The 14,812-nt window shown below is 52.5% G+C and overlaps 1 protein-coding gene across 1 annotated transcript in view; it reads right to left on the reverse strand.

The window, feature by feature from the left end:
* LOC144146927 (glutathione hydrolase 1 proenzyme-like) overlaps positions 1–14,347 on the reverse strand; it is a 70,656-nt gene extending 56,309 nt beyond the window's left edge. The window contains exons 1-2 of the mRNA XM_077678888.1: positions 14,091–14,347; positions 10,529–10,651 (exon numbers count right to left, since the gene is read on the reverse strand). Of these exons, the coding sequence (XP_077535014.1) occupies positions 10,529–10,651; positions 14,091–14,341 (374 nt within the window). The 5' untranslated portion in view covers positions 14,342–14,347. The remainder of the gene's footprint in view (positions 1–10,528; positions 10,652–14,090) is intronic.
* Positions 14,348–14,812: the final 465 nt, after the last annotated feature.

Here is a 14,812-nt window from a genome sequence, read left to right on the forward strand (position 1 = left end):
CTATTCTTTATTTTTATGCCGCAGGGGCTATCTCATTCAGATAAGCAGACTGTATCGCCCTCACGTCAGTAGCCCAGAATAATCTTCTTTGATCTACAATGTTCTGGATGTAAATCGACGGTTTCAGAAACACTCGCGCCGAAAGATAAAAGCCTGCAGAGCAGACGCCGCGGCATTCGATATTCGCTGCTCGCTTATGTATACGCACGTCACTTTCTTGACTGCTGTCTCGCCACCTGCGTATTGTTTGAGTTGTTAGGGGAGCACAATTTCGCACCAATAAAGTCATTTTCTTTGAAGACAACTGCGTCGTCTTCGACTTCATGACATCTGGTCGTGGTGCGGGTTACGCACCCTTCATGCTCCCTACAACCTCTTGAAGCCGCCAAGGCAGTCCAACAAGAGCCAGCCTCCGCCTGCAAGGTTTACCACCCGAGCTCGCTCTACTATACCGGAGAAAGCGAAGAAGGAAGACGTCGCAACTAGCACCATGGTCAACCAAGCCAATCCTCCCGTCGTTCTGCAGCAACCTCGTGAGCCGCCATCATTCCGAGGATCCCTTGGTGAAGACCCGGAAGAGTGGCTGGAGAAGCTGGAGCGCGTCCGACGTTTCAACCGATGGGATGATGAAGGAACTCTGAGGCAATTGTTTTTCTACCTCGGAGACACGGCTCGAGTCTGGTTTGAAAATCACGAGAGCTCGCTAACATCATGGAGCATGTTCAAAGCGAAATTTTTGAAAACGTTCACAACTGTCGTACGGAAAGAACGAGCTGAGCTGTTGTTGCAGACGCGAATCCAACATCCTAACGAAGGTGTGTTGTGGTGTTCGTTGAGGAGATGAAGACGCTGTTCCGACGAGCTGACCCCAAAATGGCAGAAGAGAAGAAGGTGCGATTTCTGACGCCGGGAGTTAAACAAGAGCTCATGGACTCATTCGCAACCCACCGAAAACCGTCGCTGAGTTCGTGACCGAGGCTTCGATGATCGAGAGGACCCTGGACATGCGTTGGAGGCAATACGATAGACCACTGAACGCGTTTTTGGCGAACCCCGTCAACACTCCTGGGTTTGCGACGGAAGACTGGCGAAAAACGATCCGCGCCGTCTTTCGCGAAAAACTGAGGAGGATGTTCCCAACCACGCCGCAACCCCAGATCGCCTCCATGACCGACGTGATCCGAGAAGAAGTCCAACTCGCACTGGGGACTTCTACGCCGTAGGAAGCACACCGCGAACCACAAGCGATGACTACTCCGCGGCTGTTCGTCGACCCCGACCTGCTCCAACCCGTCGTCAAGAAGCCCCACGGTACCGCCGCCCAATGTCGCCCGCCCGACCCCCTGTAGCACGAACCCAGACGCCGAGGAAGACTGACGTATGGCGAACACCGGATAGTCGTCCTCTGTGCTACCACTGCGGAGAGGCCGACCACATCTACCGTCGCTGTCCCTACAAGAGGCTCGGTTTGCGAGGGTTCTCTGTCGACGCCCCACGCCCCCGACCCGCCCAGCGCCCTAACACCAACCGAGGACCAGCCCGCTTCAACCGTTCCCCGTAGCCCTACCCGTACCAGTCACCGAACCGCCGTAGCACTGCTGACTTCTCACGTAGAAGGTCCCCCAGCCTACGCGGGGGAAACTAAAAGCGACAACTTCTGGAGGTAAAGTTGCACGACCGCGGACAAACGAAAACCCTGCAACGACGCAGCGACTCGCTGAAGACCATGCCCTCAGCCCGACGACCCTATCTAACCCTGACGTGACTCCCGAACACGACGACAGCGAAACAGCGCGACGCATACCCGACATAACCGCACCTGCTGCTGCGAATACGACGAAGACGACGAAGCGTATATAGTGGCCGACCGTCAACACCTCCAAGCAGAGATACGACGCCACGACGCCCCCGGGACTCGAGGAAGGCGGCGCCCGACGTCCGAAGGCGTCGTCCGAAGGCGGCGTCCATCGACGGCTTTGATATAGTCGCCCTCATAAACACGGGAGCCGACTACTCAGCAATGAGCGGATCATTCGCGTCTAAGCTGAAGAAGGTTACGACCAGATGGGATGGTCCGCGCATACGCCCAGCAGGAGGCCACCTCGTGACGCCAAGTGGAACGTGCGCATCGCGCGTCACCATAGACGGCACAACGTACCCTGCGGCGTTCGTCATCTTGCCTAACTGCTCCCGCGATTTAATTCTCGGAATGGACTTTTTACGGACAATGGTGCAATAACTGATCTACAGGCCAAGTCTATAACATTTTCCTCCGATCACTGCATGACGCCGGAACCGAACCCCGAACACCGTGCTGCTATAAGCATCGCCGACGATCATGTCACCCTGCCAACTCGTGCAAGCTTGATGATCAGCGTCTACTGTGAAGATGCGGTCCCTGACGTCGACACTGTCGTAGCGAGTGACCAAAGGTTGCTACTCGACCGCGATTTCTCTGTCGCAAAAGGCATTATTGCACGCTTTAAGCAACGCCAGTTTCACACTTTGGTCACCAATTTACCCGACGAGTACCAGCATTTAATTAAGGGCGCTGCAATTGCGTTCCTCGAAGAAACGCAAGAAGCAAGTGACGTGATCCTGTTTGCCGAATATGAACGCGCACCCAAAGATACCTTCAAGCTTCCGAATCTCTTTGACGTGAATCCGGCGTCACCACAAGCAGAACAGCACAAATTATTGACTTTGCTGCGTCGCTACAGGTGTTTTTCGTCAAACTCAAAACTACGTCAGACACCTGTAGCGAAGCACCGAATAATAACCGAAGATGGAGCCCGACCTACCCGACTGTCACCGCACTGCGTCTCTTCACACGAGCGGGAAGCCATCCGGACTCAAGTCGACGACATTATACACCCATCGAAAAGCCCCTGGGCTGCGCCCGTCGTACTGGTGAAGAAAAAAGACGGCACATTAAGGTTCTGCGTTGACTACCGGCGACTGAACAAAATCACCAAACAAGACGTGTACCCACTGCCACAAATCGACGACGCCCTCGACCACCTCTGCCATGCGAAGTACTTCTCATCGATGGATGTGAAGACCGGCTACTGGCAAATTGAAGTGGACGAGAGAGACCGAGAGAAGACCGCATTTTTAACCCCGGACGGCCTATACGAGTTCGAGGTGATGCCGTTTGGGCTGTGCACGGCGCCAGCAACATTTAAAAGAATCATGGACACTGTTCTAGCTGGTCTGAAGTGGCCCACCTGCCTCGCACCTCGACGACGTTGTGGTATTTGCCCGGACCTTCGACGAACACCTTGCAAGGTTGGCGTCTGTACTTGAGGCCATTCGTACGTCGGGGTTAACGCTGAAGCCCGAAAAGTGCCGTTTCGCGTACGAGGAGCTCAAGTTTTTGGGCCACGTCGTCAACGCCGCGGGAGTCCTATACCTGACCCGGTAAAAAGTTCAGCCATTGCGAACTTCCCAAGGCCTAAAGACAAGAAGGGCGTGTGAAGATTTCTCGGACTGTGCGCATACTACCGGCGCTTCGTCGCAAACTTCGCTCGCATTGCAGAGCCACTCACGCGTTTGGCGAAAGATAGCACCCCTTTTAGCTGGGAAAGCGACCAAGAAAAAGCATTCTGCGAGCTGCAAAAACGCCTGCAAAGCCCGCCCGTGCTTGCGCATTGCGACGAAGACGCCGAAACGGAAATGCATACGGACGCCAGTGATATAGGATCGGGTGTCGTCCTCGTCCAAAAACAATTCGATTGCGAAAAAGTAGTCGCCTTTGCCAGCCGTGGTCTGTCGAAGGAAGAAAAAAACTACTCAGCCTCTGAAAAAAGAGTGCCTCGCTATTATATGGGCGATTTCAAAATTTCGCCCATACGTGTATGGTAGGCCATTTAAGGTTGTGAAAGACCACCATGCGCTGTGTTGGCTCGCCAATTTGAAGGACCGCTCAGGCCGTCTTGGGCGGTGGAGCTTGCGCCTGAAAGAGTTCGACGTTACAATCGTCTATAAATCCGGCAGGAAACACTCCGACGCCGACTGCCTGTCCCGCGCTCCCGTCGACCCACCACCACAAGATTCTGATGAAGACAGCGCGTTCTTCGGAATCATGACAGAGAGCGCCATAGCCGCCCAGCAGCTTGCCGACCCCGACTTACGCGTCGTAATCGACTACCTGGTAGGATGCAACGTCGCCGTGCCTAAAACCTTCAAACGCAACCTACCAGCATTCAGCCTGAAAAACTCCGTTCTCGTGAAGAAGAATTTCAGCCCCGGAACGAGAAAGAATTATCTTCTTGTCATCCCCGCAGACCTTCGTGACGAAATTTTGAAAGCGTGCCACGACGCCCCGTCTTCCAGACATCTCGGCACAGCCCGCACAATTGGAAAAATCAAGGCGAAGTTCTACTGGCCCCGCCTTCTATCCGACGTCACCCACTACGTCCGGGGCTGCCGTGACTGCCAGAGACGAAAAAATTTAGCTTTCCACCTATGTTGATTTTCTCTCTCAACCTTCTTTCTCAATCTCTCAACCTCCTCTCAAAATTTCCTCGCACTTCCCCGAGGGGGAGAGTGTGTAAGTGCGAATGCACGGTTGTTGATTGCGCGATTACGGTGGATATCGTGATCTTAATGAGTAGTCGAGAGATTACACACACGCACACAACTACAAAGAAAGATATTTCACTCGTTATTGCTGGTACCGTTGCCCGGTCCGCCATCATCGTTATCGAGATGCAGGACCAGAGACCGCTCTCGACGACGGCGCGCGCTCGACTAATGAGAGGAGGCGCCCAACACCCGCAGTCACTGAGCGGAGAGAGGAGGAGGAGAGTAGCGCCCGCCGTTACGGCGAGGGCTACACGAGCGCCCTCACGCGTCGGAATGCGGAGCGCCCGCTACGCGAGCGAGAGCTCTCCCGCCCGAAGTGGAGAGGAGGCGCCCAACACCCGCAGTCCCTGAGCGGAGAGAGGAGGAGGAGAGTAGCGCGCGCCCATCTCCCCCCGTTGCTAGGGAAGACGAGGAGCGCGCGCACCCGCAGCTGCTGCTATGCGGACGACGACGGCGGACGATTCAGGCTCGCTTAAGAAGTGCATTCGCACTTAAAACACCACAGGGGCACACGAGCGGCGAGGGCCAAGGCCCTAAGTGTCGGTCACGCAAGTGACGGCCACGCGGGGTACGTGGATGCGGCCGAGTATCAAGGAAACGAGAAGCGTTCGCGGTGGTCGTCGTCGAGGCATCGACTGGTTCTACGAGGGCGGCGGCGAGCGTTCCAGTAAAGGAGGCGACCGAAGCGGAGGAGGTGGCCATCGCCCTGGCCATTGCCGACGCCGGGTGCCAGACCGTACTAAGTGACTCGAGGAATGCGGTGCGAAATTTCGCCAGGGGCCGAGTATGCAAGGAAGCCGAGCGCGTGCTGCGGACGGCGAGGTTACAACAGGAAAACAGGAGCATACGCCTCAAGTGGTTTCCGGCACACGCAGGCGAAGACGCGTCGGCAACGAACGACAACTACAAGACGGCCCACGCGCCGACGCGAGCGCTAACTAACCGCGCCGCCGCAACCGACTGTCCGGAGTGGTGTGGAGTCAAGGACGGCATGACAGACTATAACGAGGTCACAAAGTTCCACCGCTTGGCTCGAAGGACTCTCCCGCCTACCTTACCCGGGGCTGAGCCGTGCAGAGGCAGTGTTGTTAACAGCTGCAGACTGGGTCGATACCCACCCCGGTCCTGAAGAAACACATATATCCAGAAGCCTACCCGACCGACACGTGCCTGGTATGCCAGCGGGGGAGGGCGGACTTCGTGCACGTGTTGTGGGACTGCGTCAAGTTTCCAGAGCGAGCGTCAACAAGAAGAGGAAGGCTTCCGTCGAGGCTAGAAGCAGCGATGGCGAGCTACGACCAAGAAGAACAATCATGGGCCATCCAGCAGGTCCTGGAGGCTCTCGAAAGGCAGAAGCCGACCGAAAACGACGGGGAGGCGCCTTCACGGGCGACAAACCGCGGGAGTAGCAGAAGCCGACGCCGAGTAGAGGACCGCACCAGGATGACATAGAGGCCCGCGTCACGGCGCTCTAGGGCGTCGATCTGCAGGCTATCAATAAAGTTGCCTCCATCCATCCATCCATCCATCCACCGACAAGGTCCGCCGTATTTCTGCAGCCGATCGCCGTCCCATCGAGGGCCATCCAACAGATTGGAATGGACCTTCTGGGCCCGTTCCCTACATCCCGATCCTGGAACAAGTGGATTGTCGTAGCGACAGACTACATGACACGCTACGCAGAGACCGCCGCTTTTCTGACGGGGACTGCACAAGAAGTCGCAAAGTTCTTCATAAGCCAAGTTGTGCTGCGACATGGAGCCCCGGAAGTGCTAATCACGGACCGCGGAACGGCCTTTACTGCGGAGATGATGCAAGGAATATTACGATACAGGAACACGGATCACCGAAGAACGACGGCGTACCACCCCCAAACGAACGGACTAACAGGACGCCTGAACAAGACAATCGCGGACATGCTGCCAATGTACGTCGACGTTAAACATAAGACTTGAGACGAAGTGCTCAGGTATGTCACGTTTGCGTACAACACGGCTATCCAGGAAACTACGCAGATGACGCCGTTCGAGCTTGCCTATGGAAGACGGCCGACTACGGTGCTTGACGCCATGCTTCCGCATGTAGAAGACGGCGACCTCAACCCCGACGTCCAAGGATACCTTCAGCGTGCGGTGGAGGCCCGTCAGCTCGCTCGAGTTCGTACAACGGACCAGCAGCTGGTGGATGACGGGCGCTACAACATCCGACGCCGAGACGCCGAGTACTACCCAGGGGATCGTGTTTGGGTTTGGACTCCTATCCGACGACGCGGACTCAGTGAGAAGCTTCTGCGACGGTATTTCGGACCCTACCATATTCTACGACGTGTCGGTAAATTTACCTACGAGGTGATCCCCGATGATGATTCCGGAACACCACGATGACGCCCGCGGCCCGAAGTCGTCGACGTGGTTCGCTTGAAGCCTTACTATGCAAGATGACAGACTTTTAAATGCAGAGCATTTCAGTAACTCACGATGTCACCCGCGTTGTCCCGTCGTAGTCCGCACCGTCCTTGTCCGCACCCCTCCCCCTACACTATATAAAAGAAAGGGCCCATGGAGGAAGAAATAGAAAAAAATGCGAAGTTTATTTAACTTCGCGTTCAGAAGGTTCAACGCTGATACCTGTATGTCGACTTTCGCGTACGTATTACCATCACGCTTAACGTTTACGCAACGCTTTAACGCGTACGTACACGTACGCACCGTATATATTTGAAAAACACCAACACGTCACAGTTTACTTCCCCTTTCTCCTAACAGCCCGGTTTGTATTTCGTGCGTTCGTTTTTCGCACTGCCTCGATAGTAGCTCGCGTCGCATCTGACAGATGGCGCCACCAGTCCACGGCGCGCGCACCGCTCGTTCTCGGCGGTTGCACTCGGTCTCTGCAGGAGGTAGCGTCAACATCCCCCTCGCGAGGGGCACGATCAAGGATATAAGGTGCGTCGGCTTTGTGGCGCAGTGGTTAGAGCACCATGTACATTGCGTTCCGCCCACAGGGTCGAGGGATCGAAACCTGGTGCCAGATAGTATTTTCTTTTATATAGTGTACGGGGGAGGGGTGCGGACAACGACGGGACAACGCGGGTGACATCGTGAGTTACTGAAATGCTCTGCATTTAAAATACCATCCGGCGCCAGGTTTCGATCCCTCGACCCTGCGGGCGGAACGCAATGTGCATGGTGCTCTACCGACTGCGCCACAAAGCCGACACAGAACGGGACGCTATGAACGCGCCTTATATCGTTGACTTATTCAAATTACTGCTGACGAGCGCTGTCTCGTCAGCAGTTGCCACAAGTGCAACTACATTAACGTAACGCAAACTACTTAACGTCGTGCGCCCCCGGAAATTCTTTGCATTTGATCGTGCCCCTCGCGAAGGGGATGTTTATACAGGGGGATGTTTATACTTCTAGCGGACTCCTTGCGCCCTCTTTCTGCCATTATAGAGACTATGAGGCGGTCTTCGAAGGGCGCCAAATTTGAATTCTACAAAATCGATTTTTACGATACAGGCATGAGTGAGGCAAGCTCCGAATATGCAGGAAAAGCGCATGACAATTGAGCGTCAGCGGTGACGCGGAGGTCGTTCATCCACTGCGTAGGCCTCGGCTAGTGATTTCTACTATTTCAAGCCGTCCTGGGAGGCTTATCTCAGGCATTTTTGTTGTGGTTTGTTCATACTGTCTTTTTTTTAGCATCGGGTCGATGCCCTCTTAGAGGGGGGGTAACGCGGGAACCCTGTATGGGTTTGTTTATTTATTGTTTGTTTTTACTGCCCGGCCATGCCCGACTCTGTAATCTGTGTCCCAAGCGAAAGGCGTCTTCCATTCTTTATTTTTATGCCGCAGGGGCTATCTCATTCAGATAAGCAGACTGTTTCGCTCTCACGTCAGTAGCCCAGAATATTCTTCTTTGATCTACAATGTTCTGGATGTAAATAGACGGTTCCAGAAACACTCGCGCCGAAAGATAAAAGCCTGCAGAGCAGACGCCGCGGCATTCGACTCTCGCTGCTTGCCTACGCACGTCACTTTCTTGACTGCTGTCTCGCCGCCTGTGTATTTTTTTGAGTTGTTATGGAGCACAAGTTCGCTCCAATAAACTCGTTTTCTTTGAAGACAACTGCGTCGTCTTTGACTTCGTGACAATATTCAGCTTTGCATCAACTCGGAATCAAAGGCGGTCGTAACTAAAATTGAAAGGGGGTGCCAAGTGACCGTTTCTGGACTGCCCTATTGAGCCGACTAAAGCCCGTCCTACATGGAGCGAATTTCGCCGGCGAATCTGCTGGAACGAACATTTGCACTTGCGAAGTTCGCAATGCCTGGAATTGTCGTCTACATGGGGCCTGCGAACGCCGCGATTTTCCCATTTCAGATGCGCCTTGTTTGCAGACTGAATTAAGTTTGCCACCAGCAAAGGTTGTGATTTTATCAAGGGGGGTTTTACTTTCTTTCTTGGCAAGTTGTTTCTGCCTGGTTTGCGGTAAATGTAAGTTTATTTGCGGCTTTATAAAAGAATCGCCAATTCGTTATCAATATACGCACACACAGCAGAGAAGACAAACGTTTTGGTGTGCCCGCGCTTTTGTCGCGCTCATACAAGCAATGCCATCTGGTTTCCAAACGTGCAAGTGGCATCGAGCTGTGCTCCTATTGGCCGCAGGTCCGGCCCCTCTACGCCGCACAAGCCGCACGAGCGGCGTTTGCTCGACCGCTCCAAATGTTTGGCACTTTGCCGCAGCAAACAAAAAAGGTAGTTTTGCCGCGCGAGCGGCGCCGCATCAGCGAATTCGCAGGCGAAATCGCTCCATGTAGTACGGGCTTAACTAGCTTACACCACGGACAACCGATACAGCGGGGCGCACTAACAAACTACCGACGCTCACTCCTCGCCGGTTGCTCTAGCAGCGCTACGTGGACGACCGGTAGGCTCCTGAAAAGCAATAGCCAGGGGCGGTGTAGCGGCAACCGCCGCTCTTCTCTTCGCTCTGCCGCCTTTCTCTTATCCTACGCTTCGCTACCTTGGCTATCCCATTTCGCCAACTTTTTTCGCCTCGCTTCCCGCACTCTAAGCATTCGCGCCGCATTTTAAATGCAGAGCATTTCTTTAACTCACGATGTCACCCGGCGTTGGCGTGCCTCGGCGTCCGCAACAGCCGTTCCAGGTGCGCCCTCTCCCCCACTCCTCCGCGCCTGCTCTCCGCTGCTCCTCGCGTGTTCTCTGCGTGCTCGGATCGCGTTCAGCAACAGGTGGGGCGCGCATGCGTCGTAGGTTGGCGCGGGAGCAACAACAGTTGTGGCGTGATCGTGACGTAGTCGTGACGTAGTCGTGACGTAGTCGTGACGTGGTCGTGGCGCGGTCGTGCCGTGATGGGGCGGTTCTCGGCGTTCGCTCTCGCTGTCAATTTCTTTCGAACCAGATAAAATCGGGTATGTGCGGGGCTCCAATCCAGTCATCGCCTGCGCTCTCTTCAGATGCTGTCGTCGGAGTCAGCGGCAACAAATTAACGTAACCCAACCTACTTAACGTCGTGCGCCCCCCGAAAATGCTCTGCATTTGACCGTGCCCCTCGCGAGGGGGATGTTTTCTTTTTGTCGTCTGCTTCGGCGACGGTAGTTTTTATCTTCTGTTTCGCTCCGAGTTAGCCCGAGGCTGTTGGTCATGCCGATGTGATACAATAATATACTGCTCAAAATTGGTGTAATGCAATGCTCGAAATTGTTGCATTATTACTCACCCGATCGTACGAAAAGAACTGAACTTGGAAAAAAATTTCATTGTGAGCTCGAGTACTTTAAGGTAAATCTCATTTTTCTTTCTCGCAGATGGTAAAGGCACTCCGCACGTTTTCATCGCCGGGAACGGTTTTACTCTCGCGGTGGGTTGGCTACAAGTGGAGGACTTTTGTTTTGGGCAATGCACTCACCTGTCGTAAAGGAGGGCGATCAATCCGCCACCCAGGCCAGTCAGGTGCGGCGCCGTGACGCCCATGCAGAGCAGCACGGCCACGGCCGCGTCTCCTATCCCACCGCTCTTGTCGAATGTCTCCCTGTGAGTAACCGCGTCAACATGTGAAAGCGGAAGCCTTATGCGTCTGGTCGTACTGTCGGCCTTCACCACCCTTAGCGTCGCCGCATATCGAAAGAAGAGCAAATTCACGTGCTACGGAACGCCTCGCGTTTCAGACATGTGGAGTCCGGGATGAGGGTGGTTAGGAGTACGTACGGGAGCGGGACGCGTATAGGCATTTCCGAATCTGCACAGCCAAGTTTAATCACTCAGAACCGCTTGGTCTCGTAGTGCAGTAGTTCCGCTCCTGCGAAGCGAACATCCTAACCCGCGGTTTGAATACCATTACCGCTTTTTTTTTTCATTTTTAAGGGTTTCTCATATTTAAATATTCACATTTGTTATAACGCATATAACCTATTTATGACATGTTTATGCATTATAAGTTTTCGGGCATTTTCGTTGCCTTTTGGTCAATTTTCAGCTTGCTTCTTCGGCGTTTTTGCAGGTTTTCCCCGTTTAGTTCGGTTTCGGCTATTTCTGTTAAATATTTTTCTACACCTTTTTTTTTCAATTATTTTCTACACCGTGGTTTTCAATCATTGCAGGCCCATTTTGGCTTTTATTTATTTAAGTTCGAGTGGTTTTGAAAGCTTTAGGTGCGATTATGCTGTGATATAACCCCAATAAGGAAGCTCAGGTGACGGCTGGCTGTACTGACTAGGAAACGCATATATACAAGCGGGACAGAAGCAGTAACAGGTGTTTTGTGTGTTTGCGGCGGCTTCGTATTTGCGATCTTCGCCGGCCACACGTCGCATCCCTACGTGTCTGACTTCTGCCGGCAGGCGCTGCTGCGTGGGGCCGTCGAGCGCAGGCTACCACTCACCACCGTACGCCCATCCACTGAAGCCCGTGCCAAGCAAACTCCGCGGCTCAGAAACGCCGTGGATGTCTTTGTACCACTTTACCAGCTTGCCTCGTTGCATCACCGTTCCCGCCGATATTCATCTCCCGGATGCAGTACGACGACAGGCCAGTGTTTGATGGGTTTTGTGGTCAGAGATTTCTAGCACAGTGGCGAAACTGTCTTCTACCTTTTCTGTACTTCCTCGCCTCTAAATTTATTTATTCGACCCTTTTCTACCACATACCACGATTCGAACGCGCCTCAGATTGTCCCCAGCAGGTAAGTTTACTTGTAAGAAATTGAAAAAGTAATTTGACGCCAGTTCTACCGCGCTAAAACACATTCTATTTGACGTACGCAACTCTGGCATTAAGAATTTCTTGCTCTTCATAAACTTGCTTATCCAACTTGATTGATTTATTGTAGTGTTTAACGCGCCGACGCTACACAGGCGATGAGGCGCTCCGTAGTGGAGGGCTCCGGAATAAATTTTGACCACCTGGGGATCTTTAATGTGCCCCGAAATCTCGAACAACACACGGGCGTTTTTGCTTTTCGCCTCCATCACAAAAGCGGCCACCGCGTCCGGGAAACGAACCCACGACCTCGTTCTCAGCAGCACAGCCACTGAGCCACCGCGGCGGGTTGCTTGTCCGACTTCTGGGAGCATTAAGACTAAAGCAGGAAACATTGACAGCCGATTTATGTTTCAAGACCGACTGTAACGCGCACGCAAATTTTGATGCTAGTTTAAGCGAAAGGAGGTGCTCGCTAGAATTGTGCAAATACAGTGTATTATCATCCCGCACTGGCTTAAATGCAGGTGAGCTCACAGCTGAGCTCAGTAATATTCGCACTGCAGCTTCTTCCGTCTTCCTTTAAGCAGAACGTAATCACAACGCACAGAAGCATTTACACCAACACAAGACGGGGCAAGGATTTGTTCAGCATTCCGTACGAGAGGGGCAGGTAAAGTTTTAACTCAGAACCTCCCGGTAGGTAATCGCGGGGCATGGTAAAGAAAACAGGCACAGAACATAGAAAACAAACCAAAATAAGAGGCACTGAATAGCGCTGAATTGATTGATTGATTATGAGGTTTTACGCGCCGACGCTACACAGGCGATGAGGCACGCCATAGTGGAGGGCTCCGGATTAACTTTAGCCACCTGGGTATATCTTCAAAGTGCGCCGAAATCTCGAAAACACGGGCGTTTTCGCTTTTCCCCTCCATCAGAAAAGTACCGCGGTCAAGAAGAAGAACGCTAAAGGCAGGACACCCGAATCGGGGAGTAAAGGCACTACAAATCTAGCAAGAAAATACTCCAAATTGACATTGTAATGAAACACAACTGCTTCACGCGTATCAAGACGAAAGAAAATCGGATATAAATGCAGTTAGAAAAAGAGAGCGAGCGGGATCGGGAAGTAGGTTTTACTCTCCTATAACGCGTGGACAAAACCCCAATTTGAATTTGTTTGTGCGAGAGAACTAGAGGCTCAAGTTTTAGCACTGACTGACTACCAGTTGTACATGGTTTGGCGAAATTTAGCATGGCACGCTGAGAAAGGGGGCGGGAACTATTTATGATGCAGTGCATATATTTCAGTCCTATAACCACGCCGGCGCTTTGAGAGGGGTGCCAAATTCAAAGAAGACAGTGCTGAAGACAGCGTTAAGTAACAGTCATAGCAGAGAGGACTACATCGTACAGCTTTCTTTTCAATGTCCTGAATTTGATTTCTGCTTGCTTGTAAGGCCCACAGAGTGGAGATGCTAATTCGAGAACAGGCCGGGTGATAGACTTGTAAAGCACTAGTTTAGTTTCTTTGGGAGAGTTTCTTTGTGTACGTACGGTGGACGTGACCTGCCATTTTTTAATTATTTGTTGAATATTTAATCTACGTGAGTAGCCCAGGACAGGCTCGAGGCAATTAGGACTCCTAAGCACTTGTATTCTTAGACCCTTTCAAGACAACAGGTAAGCAGTATCACGAAATAAATTCAGCCTGCTTCACAGAAATGGCGGATTTGTTACGTGGTCGGACATATGTGCCAATAATGTTCGTTACCTGCAAAAGCATCAACAACGGGGCCTGTCGGTATACACTTACAATGGTCCTCCTCGATTTACCAGTCCTGGACGATCCGCGCGCAGTCCGAGGACTGCGTTCGGACCGGACGCCCCATTGGAATACATTGGAAAATCGAGCGCCGGATAGCGTCTCGGGCAGTCCGCGGACAATCCGGGATTGATAATCAAAGAGGCCCAATTATGGAATAGCGTAAGCTAAGCGGGTCAAAAAGAAGTATGCTAGTGCTGCTATCCTCTCTTTGTCCCATAAAGTTCGCGCTGTTCATCACCACATCATTGGCGTTTCAGCTCATGTGATTCGTCTGGCCCCTAAATTCGTGATTTAATGCATCCTTTAAAACCATTTTACGCTTCGGGAAAGTCGGTTGTTCCCTCCTATTAATAAAGGTTTTTGCTTCATTCTCTTAGTACTTCATTCATTCACTTTGACTGGCTGGTGGACGCCGTTGGTCGGCTGCGCGCGCCATGCTCACTTGGCCACGTCGGCGCACTGGGGGGCGTCGCAGACCGCTGCCCACTTCTCGAAGGGGTCGTCTCCGGTCTTAGAGAACACGATGATGCCCAGAAAGGCCAGGATGGCCACAATGATGATGGCCAGCAGCAGTAGAACGCAAAAACACACGCACACCCCCAGCAGGACGGGGAGCGAGATCAGGCTGCGCATGTGGGTCAAGGCCACTGGGCTTAGCACTGTACCACGACGTGATGCGTGCGTTCGGGTCATCGACGGCCGATAAGGCGAAGTACGTTGGCTCAAAAGCGTGCTGGCACACGATTAAGCGGACTACAGAAAAAGCACGGACGCGACACAAATGCAGAGGGCGAGTAATACCCCTGCCACACGGCAAATTTAATGTTATTCCCATCGAATGTCATTCGTTCAAAATGGCATTGTTTTCTGCCAGACGAAAAAAAAATTGTAATGACATTCGATCAAAATGACATTAGGAACCTATTCAGTTTGCGAACCCATTCGACTGCGTTCTGCTTGCACATGTATTATCTCGACACCAGAAGATCGGTGGGAATGCCCACTTAATCAGGATTACTAAAGCGTCAGTAGCACAATATATATATATATATATATTCTTACGTGCGTAAAATTTAAGTCATTTATTTATTTATATGAAACAAGCCGAATGGAGTCGTACAAAAGAAAACTGCTACTCTCACTGCCAGGCCAGCCTCAGCAGGT

This window comes from Haemaphysalis longicornis, unplaced genomic scaffold (genome assembly GCF_048455015.1).
Source record: "Haemaphysalis longicornis isolate Haplotype H1 unplaced genomic scaffold, Haemaphysalis longicornis Haplotype H1 scaffold_7, whole genome shotgun sequence".
NCBI lineage: Eukaryota > Metazoa > Arthropoda > Arachnida > Ixodida > Ixodidae > Haemaphysalis > Haemaphysalis longicornis.